Source organism: Camelus ferus, chromosome 9, assembly GCF_009834535.1.
Source record: "Camelus ferus isolate YT-003-E chromosome 9, BCGSAC_Cfer_1.0, whole genome shotgun sequence".
NCBI lineage: Eukaryota > Metazoa > Chordata > Mammalia > Artiodactyla > Camelidae > Camelus > Camelus ferus.
Window position 1 is genome coordinate 11375299 of NC_045704.1, and position 20692 is coordinate 11395990.

Sequence of the window (20692 nt, forward strand, 5' to 3'; positions counted from 1 at the left end):
TTTGGTGCAGCCACTGTGGAAAACAGTATGGAGATTCCTCAAAAGACTAGGAATAGACATACCGTATGACCCAGGAATCCCGCTCCTGGGCATATATCCAGGAGGAACCCTACTTCAAAATGACACCTGTACCCCAGTGTTCATAGCAGCACTATTTACAATAGCCAAGACATGGAAACAGCCTAAATGTCCATCAACAGGTGACTGGATAAAGAAGAAGTGGTATATTTATACAATGGAATATACTCAGCCATAAAAACTGACAACATAACACCATTTGCAGCAACATGTATGCTGTTGGAGAATGTCATTCTAAGTGAAGTAAGCCAGAAGGAGAAAGAAAAATACCATATGAGATCGCTCATATGTGGAATCTAAAAAACAAAAACAAAAACAAAAACAAACAAACAAAAAAACAAAAAAACAAAGCATAAATACAGGACAGACATAGACTCATAGACATAGAATACAGACTTCTGGTTGCCAGGGGGGCGGAGGGTGGGAAGGGATAGACTGGGATTTCAAAATTGTAGAAGAGATGAACAAGATTATACTGTATAGCACAGGGAATCACAGAGGAAAAAATGTGATAATGAGTGTGTATACGTCCATGTATGACTGAAAAACTGCTGAACACTGGAATTTGACACAACATTGTAAAATGATTATAAATCACTAAAAAATGTTTAAAAAAAAGAATCTTTCCTTAAAATAAACATACCTGAAACAAACAAACAAACAAAAAACACACAAACAAAGCATAAATTCAAAACAGAAATAGACTCATAGACATAGAATACAAACTTGTGGTTGCCAAGGGGGCGGAGGGTGGGAAGGGATAGACTGGGATTTCAAAATTGTAGAATAGATAAACAAGATTATACTGTATAGCACAGGGAAATATATACAAGATCTTATGGTAGCTCAGAGAGAAAAAAATGTGACAATGAATATATATATGTTCATGTATAACTGAAAATTTGTGGAATTTGACACAACACTGGAATTTGACACAACATTGTAAAATGATTATAAATCAATAAAAAATTTTTAAAAAACTCCCTGGATACCGAAATGTATCCATTTTATATTAAATGGAAATAGACATAGTTTTAACCAAAATTTTTTATGATGTTCATTGAATATTATTTCAAGAGAGATAGCTAAATAATACACTTGAATTAAGAAAATGAAAAAATATGTTATGGAATTTTAACAGACAACTAGCTAAGAAATATACTCTTCAAGTAATATTCACATTAAGATGTGTCAACACTATAATTAGAGCTATTTAAAATTTTTCATAATGTCAAACATTCAAATATATTCAAAGCTGTATAATGAATATGATTGATTTTATATGTTATGTGAATATGGATGTATTCTGAGAGGCATACACACACATTTGTAGGTATGTGTCTGTCTATAATTTCATCTTCTTGCTTAGTGATCTAGTTTGTGGTAAATATTCAAGTGTCTCATGTGAACTGAAAGTATTGGTTTCTCTTTGTGTTACAAGAGTCAATCTAAATATCCATTGAGTCAAAAGAAATTTTTCTTTTTCAGCTATTGAATTTTCAATCCTTGGCATTGGCTTCAGAAGGTAAATATAGGAAAAGCATATAGAACTCTCTTAGAATTGAGATAATGTCCACTTTGCTCCTTGAAGATCATGAAGCCATGTTCCCACAAGAAAGACTGGATTCATGTTTCCCTTTCATATGGCACTGCCTGCAGTGATCTGAATTTAATGAATGTCTCCATTACTAGAGAATTTCATCACATTGGAAACACGAGTGTGCACCTCTAAACCTCTTTCGGGACAATATGCCCAAGTCATCTTCACAAAAGAGAGAGAAGTCTGCCTTCTGCAGATGCCATTCCATGTTACCCACAACGTTTTCAATTGTCACTATCAGCTGATGCTGTTGAAAACTATGCTAAAATGTAATTTTATGCTCTTCTTTGCCCCACTTCAGTTCACTCTGGCCATTTCTACCTGAAAATGTATACACACGCTCATCTCGCTACACAACATCATGTGTCACACAAATCACTGCCGTCTCTCTAAGTATAGAACTTTATCAAATGCAAGACTGACTCCCAAAAGCTTTCCTCAATGACTGAATTTCCCCTCCAGCACCACTGTCTTCAGTTCCACAATGACCTGATACAGACTGTTCCATTTTAAACTACATTTTCTTAATATTCTGTGCCTACTTCATTTCTGATAAATTTGCTGTGATAGAATTCAGTTACACACTTATATACTTTGCCATAAAATCCAGATTTTTTCAGGACCTGGTGTTTATTATTGCATGAATTTTGAACTCCTTCATTGCAAGCACTAGTAAAAAAAAAAAAGGCCATTACGTAAGTATCACACGAGAAATATGGAAATTATGCAATATTTCATTACATTTACTATCATAACCTGCCTTACTTCAAAGAAGGTGCTCTATGTGTTCCGTTTACCATTGTCCAGTAAGCAACTTATAATTTTATGTAGGACTCTGAGTGAATTGAGTGAATTACCAAACAAATGTAGTGCAAATAAGTACAATTTACATCCTTCTCACAAGCTTAGGGGATTCTGCATGCTTTATCCGGCCGAAGCACAGCATGGACATCCTGGAGTTACGAAACATGAGCAGAAAGGGGCTGACAGTTGGGAAACACGCAATGATTATTGCAGAGGTTTTCAAGAAAAACAAACTAAGACTATTAAAAACAGCCAAAATGACATTACTGATGAAGGAAAGGGTGTTAAAGAAGATAAAGGTGCTCACCAGGAGAAGGATGGTTTTGGTGGCTCTGATCTCAGGGGAGGATGTGGAGGAGATGTTGACCTTAAGGATGTTTTGCACCCTCTTCTTGTGCCTGTACAGGATGAAAATTGTGCAGCCACTGGCCAACACCATGAGGACAAAACATAACACATCAGGGAAGGATATCAATGCTGCATATAATGAGTCTGCAGTTTCATCATGACGAACAGCAGAACAGTGTCCAAAACTTTTTCTGTTTGTGATGTTTGTGTTGCTCAAATTACCACTCATATACACAGGATAAATGACATTGATCAACATGTTCATGATCCAGCACAGGATAACTGAAGGGACAACCAACTTGAGAGCCTTCACTTTAAGCTCTGCTGACCTGGAGTTCATGGGACTGATCGTGATGACCTGGAAGACACTCAACAGGCAGGTGGTGCCAGTAGAAACTCCTCTGCCCACTACACGAACATACGGGAAAAATCTGCATACAAAATCACCACTGAGGTGATGCCACCCAAAATTTGTCATTGTATTGTGGAATCCACTAGAGAACAGAACCAAGATGTTGCCTACAAGCAGGTTCTTGACAATCAAATCTATGGTCCTCAACCTATAGCCAGTGCAATAAAGGAAGAGATAAAGGTAAAGAAGAGAGAAATTCCCCAGGAGTCCCGTTACAGTCAGTAATAAGAAGCTTGTTCTTAGTGCCAAATCCCTGGCATCCATCCTGTCAGGTCTCAACGACTGAGAGTTGTCTTCTGAGTTAGAGAATCTTGAGTGGGAATAGGAGGCATGGACCACATGTACCTCACCAGATGAAGTCCAACATTCTCCACTCACCAATAGTTCCTACTTTGAAATAATTATTTAACATTTGCCTGTCATGTCAATGTGTCCAAGGTTTGAATGTACAACCATTAAAGAACACTTGTAATGTATGAATCACTGCTGTGAAAGCCACACAAACAGTGACTTCTTTCTTCCCCACCTATTATTCATGAGACAGACACTATGACATTCCTTACAAAGAGAGGACAGCAGAGGCAGAGAGGTTGAGATTTTCATCTAAATTCCCTCACAGGGTAGGGGCAGATGGTTAGTGGGGATCTGAAGCTGGCTGGGCTGGTAACAATGATGTGTATTTCATCCAGAATATACTACAATACTAGCTACCTCAGTTCCTCAGATAAACCAGATGCAAATTTAGTTTTGCTTTCAAACCGTGTAATTTCAATTTAGATTGTGTTATTTATTTTAAAATTTAGGTAATGACAAGTTTTAACTTATTTATGAGATTTATTCTATGGGCAATTATAAACTGTTTTTCTTTTGTTATTTATTTTTCTTTTTACTTGGAGAGCCTAATTCTTTTTTTTTTTTCCAGCTTCTTTTTCGGGGGGGTGAGGTAATTTAGATTTATTTATTTATAATTAAATGGAGGCACTAGGGATTGAACCATGGACCTCTGGCATGCAAAGCCCACACTCCACCACTGAGCTATACCCTTCTCCCAGGCAAAGATAAACTTTGAATCAAGCTGTAGAGATAGTCATAAAATGCAGATGCACCAACCGCAGCACAAAACAGCAGGCACCTGCCCCATGACAACATGCACTTAATGAATGCAAGAATGGCTCAACATGAGGACGGCAACAGAAATACTCATTTACTCACATTCCAGGAATAAAAGTACAATGGCACAAGTCACAGGAACTCTGGGACAGGAATTTGCAGCAAAATGGAAGGACCTAGAGATGATTATATTTTGTGAAGTATTCAGCCAGAGAAAAGCCAAATTATCATATGATATCACTTATATGTACAATCTAAACAAATGATACAAATTTTATTTATAAACCACAAATAGACTCACAAACATAGAAAACAAACTATGGTTACCAAAGGGGAAAGGTGGGGGGGATAAATTATGAGTTTGGGACTGACAGACAGACATTACTATATAAAATAGATGAAAAACTAGGCCCAGCTGTATAGCACAGGGAACTACATTCAATTTCTTATAATAACATATAATGGAAAAAATCTGAAAAAATACATAGTATATATAATAAATTTATATAAATTTTGTAATTAAAATCATATTACTAATTTATAAAAATATGTAATATATATATAACTGAATCACTCTGCTATACACCTGAAACTGACATTGGAAATCAACCACACTTCAATAAAAAATAACATTAAAAAAAAACTATGGGAGAGGAAACACGGATGCCTGACGAATAGTGCATGGTAGAAACAAAATTATTAATAATTGCAGATCATTGTACACATGTATTTATTAATATCTGATTTAAATAAGAGTATTAGTAGTAAGGCAATATTTATGAAAGATATGAAAATACAACAAACATACAAAATGGAATGCTAAGGCAAGCAACTTGTGTATGGTATAAGACAGATAATATTTGCATTGGCATTATAATATTTCAAAGCAGCAGAAATATCACAAGATGCATTTGAGCCTAAAAATGGTACCTGAAATGCATAAAGCTCTATTTTTCCTAAATGCTGCTTCCCTAACTTTAAGTAGGAAGAGTTTCTCCATGATAAACTGAGACATAACAATTAAACCTATTAAGCACTTCATACACCCAGCGTTAGAGACAACATTTCTATTCCAGCAATGGCTGCCAGACACGCTTTTTCTGCCCAGGATCAGACGACCCCTGTACATGCATCCTACTCTGTGTTACAAGTATGGAGGTATCACGGGCACACCTCTGACACCTGAAAATTATGTCTATGGTTTCTGTAAAGTAGACTGAACACCAGACTGACCTAGGAACTACAGACTTTAAGAATATTAAAAATCAGATTTCACTATGACTTGCATTAAACCACAGCAATCACTGTCAGCAAGGATTACACACATGACATTAGGAGCCATCGGGGTGGTGAGAGGTCTAGGACCACAGCCCTCTTCACTATCTCACTTCACGCCTCGGGATTTACTCCACCTTCCTGCATGGCTTTGGTCATAGACCTTGTTCACACATAGGAGAGTCCCTTTGTCCAATATTCACTTACTCAGACTCCTGATATGAATCCTTCCTTTATAGACTCTGCCTCTATGATGAATACCAAGAAAACTCAGTGAATTTTCTGCTGCCTGGATGGTGGTCTCAGTGTGATGATCAAAGCCATCAGTATGTGTACAAGAGGGGCAGCTAGACCCTGAGATATGAGCTGGTGATCCTGTGACCTCCCCTCCCCTCAGAGCTGCAATTATCACATCACCTATAGCAGCCCTCGCAGGAATGGGCTTGGGAGAGGTGATTACTTTTGAAAACTTTTTTTCCAGTTGCTAATTACAAAGGATGATTATAAGTTTCTAGCTAATATACCTCAAGAGACTACCGAAGTGTTTGTGACAGCCTCTTGCTTTTTCACGACCCCTGGAGGCAGACACTGGCTCACACGGAGGGAGCAGGAAGTACTTAGGTTTGACACGTAAGGGACTGGGAGCAAGTATGTGTCTCATTGGATGTTCCGCTCCTGAGAAATTCTACCCAAGAGAGTTCTTCTCTAATTTCATACAGCTGAGCTGCACCATCAATTAAGTTAAAAGCAAAGAAATGGAATTTGTCCAAGTATGTGAGGAAGATTTCAAAAGAGACACGGGGCTGGGGAACAAATAAATTGGGAATTTGGGATTAGTGGATACAAACTACCATGTACAGAATAGATAAACAACAAGATCCTACTGTACAGCACAGGGAACTATATTCAATAGCTTGCAGTAACTTGTAATGAAAAGAATATGAAAAAGATTATGTATATATGTATGCATAACTGAATCACTATGCTCTACACCAGAAATCAACACAACATTGTAAGTCAACTATACTTCAGTTTTAAAAAAAGAGATACAAGTAACAAGAAAAACATGATGCCAATAATCTGTATTAGATATCACTGCACTCATCTGCACAACTCAGTATAAATCAATATGTAAACGTGTTAGGAGAATAAACTTTACTGATACTGACCCTCACTAGTGATAGGAAACATAAGGAGACTAATATCAGTAGAAGAAAGAGGGAAGGTTCTGAGAGAGTCCCTTGCAAATAAAAGCACCAGGATCGGATGGTTTAACAGGGAGATTCTACTGTTCCTATAACTCTCAGATAAGCTGTCTAGAATGAGGTATTATTTTAGCTTTACTCAAGTACAGGTGGATCAGAGGCTATGTATCTGACACAGACACTAGAATTGGCTTTTTTTTTTTTAATAATGGTGTGTATGTATGGGAGGTGACAAATCTGTACGTCAGGTTACAGTGGGTGTATTCCGAAATTGCATGACTGTTCAAATGGCTACTGAGTTGTCAGGAGTTTGCCATGCTTTAGCGTATTTATTTGTATTTTCTCAACAAATGTTATGGTACAATTGTTTTTCTTGATGGTCTCTAAAATCATAGTACTTAAATTTAAGAACAAAAACAAAAATAGATAAGGCAGGAATCATATCCAGGACAGGTGAAGAGACAAATCTTTAAAAGCCAACCAGGGGAGGATATAGCTCAGTGTAGACTGCCTGCTTAGCACACATGAAGTCCTGGGTTTAATCTAGGGTACCGCCGTTAAAAAAGTAAATAAACCTAATTACCTCCCTCCCCACAAAAAGACAATAAATAAATTTTACATTTTTTAAAAAGTAAATAAATAAAAATAAAACTAATTACCTCCCTCCCCACAAAAAGACAATGTAAAACAAATATTTTAAAAATAAAAAATTAAAAGCCAATTAAAAGAAAGACCTCACTAGGGGTAGAGCTGTAACTAGATACACCTTTAAGATACAGGGCAACAAACTGTATCAACTGTTCTGAATCACCTCCAAACATGTAAGAACTTCAAGGAAAGCTCTCAAGACATTTCAAAGACGCCAATCTTTCACTATCTGAAATTTTACATCAATTCTGTCTCACCGGGCTGGTTCTCACTCACTCAACTTTTGTAGGGCCACTCAAGAGAAGGGACAGCCTGAACAGAAGAGGTTTGCAAAGTGGATTGATGGGAACAGCAGGTAAGCTATTGAGGAACTGGGAGTGGGGGTGGGGAGTGTCACAATATTGTTGCAGAAAAGGTGTTACAGCTCAGTTGTGACAGCAACCTGGATCCAGGCGAAAGACCAAGCAGCACTCGCCAGGGAGCCCAGAGGAGTTAACACTTCAAGTTCGGGATCCCGGCCGCAGGTTTATACAGGCCTTTTATAGGCTGCCAGTTTTACACTTTGCAACATCATATGCAACTAAAGTGCAACAGAAGTTGACCAACCAGGAACAAGCTTTGTAGAAATAGACCAATCAGGAGTGAGCTCCATGCAAATGAAGTAATACCAATGGACCAATCAGAAGTTAGAGAAGTGGGCCAATCAGAAGTGAGAGTAATAACCAATCAGAAGTTAGCTCAGGAAACCAATAGAATTCTAGGTGTAAGTTAGCCGCTTTAGAGGCACAGTGAGATAGAGCCTCTGGGCCAGGGAACCTGACGGTGCTAAGAGGAGAGCAGCGGCCCTGCCGGTCTTTTTATGGGGCTTCCGCCTCAATATGAAGCTCCTTCCAGTTATACAGGTAGGAAACACAAATCAAGGATTCGAAGGGAGCCCCTCCCCAATCAGTAACTCTACAGATCTCCCAAAGCAACAACTCCCACTAGCTCACCAGTCACAGACACCAGTACACACGGCTCCCCAGTCCTGAGCATATCGTGCTGCCAATTCTGTTCACGGAACTCTATTCAATGACCTGCCCCAGTGATAGTCATAAACGTTGACTCGAGTACCCAGCAGTGACTCCTTCAAGCTCCTAATATCCCCTCAATGACTCAGTCACTGCCCCCTAATATCTCATCCTTGGTTCCCCAAACCTCCACATTATTAATAACCCACAGACTCTCCCAGAGCTGGCCTCCAGACTTCCCAGTCACTAACCCTACAGTCCAGTCCTAGCAAAGGCCACGCAGACTGCCCCAGGTACCAGCTGTCACTGACTTCCCAGTCAGCAGCCTCACAAACCTCCATCACAGCTCCCCAGGCCCTGAGACTGGAACCCACAGGTCCCTCACGCCATCGCTGACCCCACACTCCGTTCATCACTTAAGTATAGATTCGCCCAGTTAGCAACTTCACGCAGACTTCCCTCATCCCATTTCAACAGACTTCGCGACTGCTGACCACACAAACCGCCTACGTCCAGCACACCTACTCCCTGGACCCTCACACTCTCTCCGCGGACCCCCACGGGCCCTATCACTGATCCAACTCTGACCCCCACAGAAGTGTCCCCGGCTTACCTGGGCTTCTCACAGCGCGGCTGGAACCACCGCCGGCTTCCACAAGCTACTTTCCGAAGCGGGTCGCCTGGCAACGCCGCAGCGGCCGCGCACCCACTGCGCAGGCTCAGTGACACCTTTGGGCCCTGAGGCGTTCCCGGTCACGTGACGAGGCTCCAGGGACCCAGACGCTGGGCGTTGGCGCCTCCAGGGGCAATATGGCGGCACCTGTGGCGCAGCCGTGTTTGAAGGTGTGCGGTCCAGGGAAGGAAGCCTCTTCTGCTGGACCTCTCAGCTCTGAAACCTCCATCTCCCCAGGTGCCATCAACAGTGCGTTACACGTGCCAACTCTGACAATGCAGAGCCATCTTCTTCCCTGTCAATGGTGTGGGACAAAGACTCAGGTGGCCGTGTCCGCTGCGTCTCCTGTCACAAGAGGGTGTGGGTCATGTTCACTGAGCACTTTTATCCTTAGCAGAGGTCAAGGGGCAGACTTTAGGAATGTTTTTGGCGGAAAAAGCTTTAGAGAAAAAAATAGTGTTTGGAGGAGCTGAGGGGGTGAAACCCAGTCTCCCTAAAACTGAGTTCCCCTACTGGGTTTATGATCAGTCTCTCTGTCCACAACTTTATTCCCTTTCTTGTCTCCTGATAAAAGATATTTTCATATACTGAGATATAAAGAAGTCATTCTGGCTTATACATGTGTTAACTTGAACTTGATGCTAATTAAAACAGCCTGTTTATGGCCTATCAGACATACACTGTACACCTGCTTTAGTTTTTATAGAAAAAAACACACTGACCATAAGTAAAGAATGTTGATGTTAAAATAAAGATTAAATGCCTGTCTTCCCAAGGATGCCAATCCTGGTCCTCCTTCGATGATATGACTCTTTTCCCAGGTGCCAAGGCCATGCTGACTCACTGGATATGTGCTGTTTGTTTTTTTAAACCTTGAATAAATGTAATCCTGATTGGTTTAATGTTCTTTGTTCTGACAAGATATAAAACTGTGCTGAAAATCCTGTTTCTCCGAAGCCGTTTCTCAAGAGTAATCTGGAAAGTGGGCTTACAGGCTAGTCCTCGGTGTGGCTTAAATAAAACTCTTTTCTATTCTTATTAGTTTATTGATTATTTTTTTCAATACCTCTCTGACCTAAATCCTGGGCTAACTGAGCACTAATCAGAGTCAGATGACTGAGGTTGCTGTTGTGGACAACATCGTTATTAAAGGTAATAAAGGTAACATCCTTAAAAAGGTAAACAGTAATAAAATTGCTGTTGTAGATATTATTAACAAATAAACTCAAGTTGTTTCTCCAGGGCACGATGAACTCACAGACCCTTGAGCCATAGACCATCTAACCAGAGAATGTTAAAAACACAGTCTGACTCCTAAAACTACAATTAAGAAATGTTACAAAATGATGATTAATCTCAGTTTCTTTGTTCTTCACTCTTAAAACATCCCTAACTCAAACACCAAGATGAAGTGGATCTGTGACTTGCCTCCCACTCCCTTGCTTGGTACCCTACAAATAAACAATTACTTTGCTGCAAACACCTGCTGTTAAGAGTTTGGCTTTCGGCACCTCGGGCACACAGCTGGGTTTCCATTTGGCAATACTGGTGCCCTCCAAGGCCCATTGCTGGGTATTGGAGAAAGGATTGGATTTAATAAGAGCCTAAGGTTGCTCTTGGAATTGATTTGACTTTTGTCTTGTGTGATGTGAGTGTATATTTGTGTTAGAGAAGATGCACTATTTTAGTTGGTGAACATGGGGGGAAAGTTCAGGCTCCTAAAAACACCCCTTTCAGATGCATCCTACAAAACTGGACTACCTTTAGTTCTGGTTCTCTGACTAAAGGGAAAAAGTTTTTTTTTGTTTTTTTGGTAACACTGCTTGGCCACAATATTCTTGAGACTCTGAAGAAAAATGCCCACAACAAGGCTCATTTGACAATCCGAAACTGGTTTTGCCAACTTGATAAAACATTTTCTTTAGAATTCTGACCCCACGGGAACAAGTCCTTCTAGACCTTGCTTTTCTTTCCCTGTGCCTGGAGATGTAAATGCTCTACCAGGGCTCTCAGGAACTCATACCTTATCTAGACCAACTCTAATTCTTGAGACTGGGGGGAGGGGGGAGAGGCCTTTTCATTTTAATTTATTCCAATTGTTAGTTATAAACTAGTGAGTTTTATATTTTAATACCTGATTCACAACTAAGTTTTAAAATGAAGCTATGAGAATCTCTGTCTGGATGTATGTATGTAACATGTGAATTATATGTCTTTACCCTTTGATAGTCTTACCAAAGTTAATTTATAAATGGGCTCTATTTAATTGGCTTAAAGGAAGTTAAACACTTTTATAAATTCTCAGAAATATAAAACAAATCAACCCAAATGAATTTCTGGTTCACATGATCTGGGAAATGTTCAATAGTAAATTAGTATCTGGTATTAAAGTTAGTTTAAGCTTGTTGGGTTAATACAGACATGTCTATTTTTATTTTTAATTAAAAATAAGTTATTGCTTAAAAAACATAACCATCATCTGAGCTTTCAGCAAGTTGTAATCTTTCTGCTGGTGGAGGGTTTGAAATATTGCCAGAATTACCAAAATGTGATGGACACCAAGTGAGCAAATGCTAATGGGAAAATGGTGCCAATAGACTCGTTCAACACAAGGTTGCCACAAACCTTCATTTGTGGAAAAAAAAAAAAAACCAAGTAATTTCTGCAAATACAATGAGGTATGCCTGTCGTTGCTTGCACAGCAACAGCGTGCTGTATGTGATATTATCTGCACTTTACAGATAGAGTCTCAGCACATTAGGCAACTCATTGAAGGTAATTTTTTTAAAGAGAAAGCAGTAAGTTGAAACATAAACATTCAGTAAAAACATTTAAATTTGTGCTGGTAATTAAAGAAATCTAAGTTAAAACCTCAAAGCACCATTTTTCACTTATTTTTTATTTTAAAAATTGAAGTATAGTTGGTTTACTATATTGTATTAGTTTCAAGTATACAGCATAGTGATTCAGTACTTTTACAGATTATACTTCTTAAAAATTTATTACAAAATCATGGCTATAATCCCCTGTGGTGTACAATATATCCTTGTTGCTTATCTATTTTATACAGTTTATCTCTTAATCCCACATCCCTAATTTATCCCTCCCCCTTCCCTCTTCTTTGGTAACCATGAGTTTGTTTTCCTGCGAGTCTGAACCTGTTTCTGTTTTGCATTTGCATTCATTTATTTTTTAGATTCCACATATAAGTAATATACAGTATTTGTCTTTCTCTGTCTTAATTTACTAAGCATAATAATCTCTAGGCCCATTCACATTGCTGCAAATGGCAGAATTCCATCCATTTTATGGCTGAGTAATATTCCATTGTATATATATTCCACATCTTTCTCCACTTGTCTGTTGATGGCACTTGGGTTGATCCATGTCTCGTCTATTGTAAATAGTGCTGCTGTGAACATTGGGATGAATGTATCTTTTCAAATTAGTGTTTTCATTTTTTCCAGATATATACTCAGGAGTGGAAGTGCTGGCTCACATGGTAGTTCTATTTTTAGATTCTGAAGACTCTCCATAGTTTTCTATAGTGGCTGCACCAGTTTACATCCCCACCAACAGCGTACAAGGGTTCCCACTTCTCCACATCCTCTCCAACGTGTGTTATTTGTAGACTTTTGATAACAGCCATCCTGACAGGCGTGAGGCACTCGATTCTTTAGCTAGAATAGTACTAGACAATAAAACTGCTTTAGATCAAATTTTATGTGTAGTAGCCAGAAGCTCCTGATATATATCTACATATCTATATATGCATCTATATATATCACACCTGAAGTTAAAACCTGCTTAGATAAAATTAGGCAACTGGCTACCTGGCTACAATAAATCTCCCCAGAAGTACCAGGTTCTGACTGATTTTCAGGCTTATTCTCTTGAATTCCTCAGGAATAAGAACTCTTTCCCAAGGTTTACTAAAGTTTAGGTTGTCACTCCACCTCCTACTTCTAATTGGGTCTCCTGCACCAAAACAATGGACCAGGGGACTAAGATTTTACTCATGTAAGACTCTGGTCCAAGACCTGGAACTCGGGAATATGTCCAGCTCAGTAGGCAACATTTCCAGTCCCCAGACTGAGGCAGAAAGTAGCCAGAGCAGTCGTCACCTGTTCCCTCAAAGACATGGGGCAAGTTTAAACAGGAGTGGGGGTTGAAACCAAGTCCCCCTAAAACCGAGTTCTCTTACTGAGTTTATATATATATTTTTTATTCTTTATAATTTGGTAACTTTATTTTTTGAAGCATGTATTTTTTAACATTTTTTATTGATTTATAATCATTTTACAATGTTGTGTCAAATTCCAGTGTAGAGCACAATTTTTCAATTATACATGAACATACATATATTCACTGTCACATTCCTTTCTCTGTGAACTACCATAAGATCTTGTATGTATTTCCCTGTGCTATACAGTATAATCTTGTTTATCTATTCTACAATTTTGAAATCCCAGTCTATCTCTTCCCACCCTGAGTTTATAATGAATCGCTCTATCCAAAACTTTATCCCCTTTCTTGTGCCCTGTGACCTCAGTCCTGTGCCAGCTAAACACCAGTCTGATGACTGACAGCTGTTGTCGATAACATCCTTAATGTAACAGAATTGCTGCTGTAAACAGCATCATTAACACACAGACTCAGGTTGTTTCTCCAGGGCAAGATGAGCTTTCAGGCCCCAAGCCATAACCACCCGGCCAGAAAGATCTTAAACCGGAGACGTCCTGACTCCTGAAACCACGATTAACAAACGTCACAAAACGGTGATTAATCCCAGCCTCTTTTTTTCCCGCCTCTTAAAACATCCCTAACTCAAAGACCAAGATGAAGTGGATCTGAGACTTGTCTCTCACTCCTCTGCTTGGCGCCCTGCAAACAGCCATTACTCTGCTGCAAACGCCCGCTTTCTGCACCGTGCGCACAGAAGCCCTTGCTGGGTTAGCGGGACAGAGGATGGAGATGTGGAGAGGAAATGGCACAGTCTCTGTAGGGCGAGCGGAGAGGGCTGGACCAAGAGAGATGAGGTAGGAGGAATGTCCCTGTGACCGAGGGGGGTCAGTGTTGAGGGCAGGCCTCCCCATTTTTATGGGCGGGGCCTTTGGCAGAGGTGGGGCTCCCGGCGACAAGATCGGGAAACACCAGCCTCAGAAGCCCAAAGAGGGGCAGTGGAAGTCGGGGGATACACTTTCCCACGTTCCTTCCGGTGACACTCCTGTATTGGAACAAGCCTGCTCACCGTGCTGAGAGAGCCTACGAAAACAAGCGTCAGAGGGGGTAAGCGACCGGCCTGAATCACACAAGTCAAAAAGGCAAATGACAGGGCAGCAGGGAGCCTCCTGCCTGACTGGGAGCGGCTTCACGTGAAGCGGTTGACTGGATTTCCTGAACCGACCCAATGGCGCCCTGGTGAAGCACGCCCACCTGCCTTCCTTCCAATCCGCAGGGTCCCTCGGGGGCTCACCCCTCCCCTCCATCCCTCCGCGGGACTCCACGGCCACACTCCCACCTGCTGACACTCGCGGCCAGCTCCCCAGTGAGACGACTGGGGAACTAGATTATACTGGGATACTTGTGCCACGGCAAAAGGCTGGCTCTGCAGGCCAGGCTGGGCACGAGAGGCCACACACCAGGTTCCCTTCAAGCACCTTCTAAGCAGGAAATCATGGCAACTCTCGGCAAAGGATGTCTTTTTTTCTTGAAAATCATTATTCTGTCATTCTGACTCTCACAAGGCCCTCAAAGAGTCCCAACTCCCCCCTTGTGGGTGGACTGGCCTAGCAACTAGCCTTTAAAAGAATTCAGCAAAGGTGCTGGAAGATGCAGACATAACAATGCAATATGGTCCAGAAACCACCTTCGTTGAGTTATGGGGTGTTCCACACAGCACTGAGGAAGAGCTCAAGGCATATGATCTCAAAATACACGTCAACGGTGTTAATCTGATGAAAAATGAGGGTAGACTTAGGACAAGTGTCCAAATTTCTATTGCAGTCATGGGCTTATCTCCTTTGTAAGATCCCTGAGGTTTTGCTAAAGGGTCTACATACTGAGCATATCCACATTTATTTCTGACACATGATGGGGAACAACGTTACGGAAACCCTTGTCCTATGCACTGCCACGCAGCGAAGGGCTGACCTGGCAGGTTTGGGGTGTTTGGACCCTGCACATTCCACAGAAAGGAAGGAAACTTCACTGGCACCTGGAAAGGACCCTCTGAGCCCTTAAAGGTTCTCATCCTGCCTGACCAGACTGTCTGGGTATACCTGGGGTTTGGGCCAATCTGTATGTGTATGCTAGCAATACGATTTTGGTCGAACACCCCTTCCTGTCTGCCTGGGGCTCTGGACCACGCTGTGTCATTCTGACCTTTAGGGGGCTGACATTTGAGAGGTTAAGATCAGTCACGTGGTCTCTCCATGCCGACATAACTCACCCCCAGTAAAAACCCTGGCCGCTAAAGCTGAGGTGAGTTTCCCTGGTTGCCAATAACCCCTGAGTGTTGTCATGTTATTGCTGGAAGAACTAAGCACGGTCCATACAACTCCACTGAGAGGACAACGGAAAGTATGGACCTGGTGTCTCCTAAATTCTGCCTTATGCTCCTTTTGCATTTGCTACTTTTTATTTGTAGCTTTTCACTATGATCAACTGTAACCATAGGTAGAGCAGCTTTTATGAGTTTAATGAGTGCTTTTAGAGAATAATCAGAAGTGAGGCTGGTCTTAAGGACCCGACACAACAACCTTCCTAAAACCTCTTTCTGATGTGAATTTATTGATGACTTTTAAGCCAAGCTTACTACAATTCAACCTACTAAGAGCCACTGATACTTAATGAAGTCTATCTTTCCATTACCATTACATTCATTGGCATCCTCTCTGTGAAAGTTTTCAACCACATAAAGAGCTGAAACTTTGATCAAAAGGCTTTTCCACATTGAATGTATCAAATCTTCCCTACATGTTTCCTGGGACATAAAATAAGATGTAACTGGTAACCGAAGGCACTACAACATTTACTGCGTTCATTAGGTTTCTCTCCTGGGCAAATCCTCTGTTATCTCCTGAGGGTGCACATCTGTCCACAGGCTGTCCCACCAGGACCACGTTCCCTTGGGCTAGGAACCCACTGATGTTTACTGACATCGGGACTGCCGTGGAAGGCACGTCCACTGTCACTGTTTTAACAGACTTTTTCTCCTGTGTGGATTCTGTGGTACGTGGGCTCTGATTCCCAAAGGGATCACCTTCCACCTTGACTGAGTCTACGCCTTTCTCTTTCACATGAGTTTTCTTATGTTTCGTGAGGGAGGACTTGTGGAAGAAGGCTTTCCCACAGTTGCTGCATCCATGCGGTTTCTCTCCCGTATGGATTCTCTGATGTCTACTGAGGATTGCCTTCGTGGAGTAACCTTTCCCACAGTCACCACATTTATAGAGTTTCTCTTCTGTGTGGCCTCTCTGATGTCTAATGAGACTTGACTTCTGAAAGTAGGCTTTTCCACATTCACCACACACATAGGGAGGATTTCCGGTGTGAAACACCTGGTGTGCGACGAGACATGGCTTATGACTGAAGGCCTTCCCACAGTCACTGCACCTGTAGGGCTTCTCTCCAGTGTGAGTCCGCTGATGTATGAGGAAATTTCCCTTCTGGATGAAGCCTTTCCCACACTCGCTGCATGCATAGGGTTTCTCTCCTGTGTGGGTTTTCTGATGAACGAGGAGCTGAGACTTCCTGAAGAAAGCTTTCCCACACTCACTGCATCCGTGGGGTTTAATTCCTCTTTCAACTTGCACATGTATGTTGAGCTCTGCTTTCCGACAGAAGGCTTTACCACACTTAAGGCATTTATACGGCTTTTCTCCCGTATGAGTTCTCTGATGTACGGTGAGTTGAGACTTTTTGATGAAGGATTTCCCACATTCAACACATTCATGATGTTTCTTTCCTTTTTCTGTTTGATGGATCATGAGTTCTGGATTTGTGCTGGTCCTGTTTCCATACTTACTGCGTTTAATCCCAGTGTTACTTTTTTCATGCTTAGTATGAAGAAATGATTTCTCATGTCTATTAATCTTACCAGATTTCTTCACAACACAGTTTTTATTCTGGTTAATTAAATCTAAACTAGAGTTCAGTATGTTATCATGGCTTTGCCTTAATGTAACAAGATTTCTGTGCAGATGAAAAATATTTCCCGATGAACTATGTTCATGGCCTCTTTCCACATTTTTAAGCTTGTTTTGGATTTCCAAGTACCACTGCATATGATCACCAACTTCTCCAACTTCTAGAAAGAAAATTAATTCTCTCACAATCAGGTTATGTAATAAACTCCTTCTAAAATGCCATGGTTTGGGCTGGCTCTTTGTGACAATTCTACTACCATATGAAAGAAATCATTCAGTGTAAATTTACTTCTTGAATGTGAAGGTAAACACAATGAAATAAATAAAGCAATTAACATCCAAAAAAAAAAAGCTGATACACAAAGGTAGATAGTTTCCAATTAGGAAAATTTTTGCCACTCTCCAAAGAGATCCTTGCAAAACAGACAAAGAGGATGAAGTAGAAATGTGTCTCATTATCACAAGATAAAGTAAGTCAGGGAGACATTTGATCTAGCATGATGGAATATATCCATTCATTCCACCAATATTTATCAAATGTCTATTATATATCATGCACTGTAATAGCATTTGAATACAAATAAAAGAAAAACACATTTTCTGCATCTCACTGGGCAAAAGAGAACAAAATGGAAGCAGAGGAATAAGACACTGCAGCCTGAAAAGTGGTTCACAGATGTGAGGAACAATGGGAGCTGTTCAATTTTAAACAGGTAATCACCTGTGAGAAAGAAAAGGTCAGCCAAGACACCAAGAATAAAGATTTAGCAACCTCATATAAAGAATTATAAGTTTTCATTCAGATAGAACAGCAGTGCAAGGGCCCTGAGACAGAAAAGATTCGTGGCTAGATCAAGAAACAGAATAGTGGAAATATGAAAACAAATTTATGTATATATATATGCATGACTGGGACATTATGCTGTACATCAGGAACTGACAGATTGTAACTGGCTCTAATCTACTTCAATAACTTTTTTTAAAAAAAGAAATAGAATAGTGGAATAACTATATATAGAGAAGGAAGAGTTGACATTCAAAAGGTAGACTGAAGTCCTATCAGGTAGATCTGGTAGGGAGAATCTGAATTTGATGCTAAGACTGGTGGCAAGCCACTGGAAGTTCTGGGAAGGTCGAGTGTCAGTTCTGATTTACGTTTCCAAAAGATTCCTGCCTGTCACGTGGATAGTGATGGGACAGGAAGGAGTGGAGAAGGGAGGAAACAGGCAGTTAATGAAGTGATCCAGGCAAGAGATGACGGTGGCTTGGTCTGGAGCAACAACAGTGCAGATGTGGAGAAGTGGTTGGACTCAAGGCACATCTAGGAGAAGGAAATGACAACAGTCAATGCTGAATTCAATGTGGGCTACACGTAAGAGGGAGGAATCGAGGGTTCTTCCTGGTCTTTGGCTTAAATGACTAGTAGTACCAGCTATGTTGTTGAGGAACATTAGGGAGACAGACTGGGGGTGGGGGGTGGTTGGTTTTTTATTGAAGTATAGTTGACTTAAAATGTTGCGTTAGTTTCAGGTGTTCAGCAAAGTGATGACTATATATATATATATATATAAAATACACCCTCTTTCTCAGATTTTTTTCCGTTATACGTCCATTACTAAATACTGAATATAGTTCCCTGCACTGTACAGTAAGGTCCTTGTTGTTTATTTATTTTATATATAGTAATGTGTATGTTAATCCCAAACTCATAATTTATCCCTCTCCCCCTTTCCCCCTTGGTAACCATAGTTTGTTTTCTATGTCTGTGAGTCTATTTCGGCTTTGTAAATAAGTTCATTTGTATCATCTCTTTTTTAATTGAAGTACAGGCACTTCACCATGTTGTGTTAATTTCTGATGTACAGCATAGTGATTCAGTTACGCATACCTATATTCCTTTTCATATTATTTTTCATGATGGACTATTACAAGGTATTGAGTATAGTTTCCCATGCTATGCAGTAGGACCTTCTTGTTTACCTATTTTATACATAGTAGCTAGTATCTGCAAATCCCAAACTTCCAATTTACCCCTCCCCCACCCCTTCTCCCCAGTAATCACAAGTTCTTTTGCTACGTCTTGATTCTGTTTCTGTTTTGAAAATAAGTCCATTTATGTCATTTTCTTAGATTCCACATATAAGTGATATCATACAGTATTTTTCTTTTCTCCTTCTGGCTTACTTCACTTTATATGAGGATCTCCAAATCCATCCATGTTGCTGCAAATGGCATTATTTCATTCTTTCTTATGGCTGAGTAGTATTCCATTATATATATATATAATAAATACATAATGGACAGCTTCTTTACCCATTCATCTGTCAATGGACACTTAGGTTGCTTCCAGGTCTTGGCTAGTGTAAAACAGTGCTGCTATGAACACTGGGGTGAGTGTATTTTTCAAGTTAAAGTTTTCTCTGGATATATGTCTAGGAGTGCGATGGCTGGATCATAAGGTAACTCTATTTTTAGCTTTTTAAGGAACCTCTGTACTGTCCCTCATAGTGGCTGCACCAGTTAACATTCCTACCAACAGTATAGGAGAGTTCCCTTTTCTCCACACCCTCTCCAGCATTTACTGTTTGTGGAGTTTTTAATGATGGCCATTCTGACAGGTGTGAGGTGGCACCTCACTGTAGTTTTATTTGCATTTCTCTGACAATTAGCGATATTGAGCATCTTTTCACATGACAAATTTTGAATGTGGAAAATTTGAGTGTGTATTTTGACATAAACATTTTGAGACAGCTATTGGATATCTAAGTGCAGACATGAAGAACTCAATTGGAGACAGGAATCTAGAGACAATTTTGGCTAGGGGACAAACTTGGGGGTTACCTGCACAGGCTTAACTCAAAGATATCCCAGGTTCGGGTCCAGACCACCACAATAAACCAAACATCACAATATGGCTAGTCATGCAAATTTTTTTGTTTCCTGTGTGCACATAAGATTTATATTTACACTATACCACGGCCTATTAAGTGTGCAATAGCATTATGTCTAAAACAGTGTACGTGCCTTAATTAAAAATACTTTCTCACTAAAAAATGCTAACCATCATCTGAGCCTTCAGCGAGGTGCTGAAGTAACATCAAAGATCACGCATTACAAATCAACATAACAAATATAATAATATCAGGAAAAGTTAGAAATATTGCAAGAACTACCAAATGTGACAACACAGAGACACGAAATCAGCAAATGGTACTGATAGACTTGCTTGACACAGGGTTGCCACAAACCTTCAATTTGTAAAAAAACAAAAAACAAAAAACAAAAACAAAAACAAAAAAACACACACTCTCTGCAAAGTACAATAGAGCAAAGCACAGAAAATGAGGTGTGTCTGTATCGAAATACTACCTAAACAGAA

At 40.3% G+C, this 20692-nt stretch overlaps 1 protein-coding gene across 6 annotated transcripts in view; it reads right to left on the reverse strand.

Moving 5' to 3' along the window:
- LOC102506640 (zinc finger protein 350) overlaps positions 1 to 20692 on the reverse strand; it is a 45941-nt gene that overhangs the window by 14735 nt on the left and 10514 nt on the right. For 3 of the 6 annotated variants that reach the window (XM_032487774.1, XM_032487773.1, XM_032487772.1), the window contains one exon: positions 13594 to 17474. In XM_032487774.1, the coding sequence (XP_032343665.1) occupies positions 16138 to 17474 (1337 nt within the window). In that variant the 3' untranslated portion in view covers positions 13594 to 16137. Of the gene's footprint in view, positions 1 to 2789; positions 2908 to 4454; positions 4529 to 13593; positions 17475 to 20692 lie in introns of those variants that run through there. The other 3 variants (XM_032487775.1, XM_032487777.1, XM_032487776.1) reach the window with 3 other exon arrangements.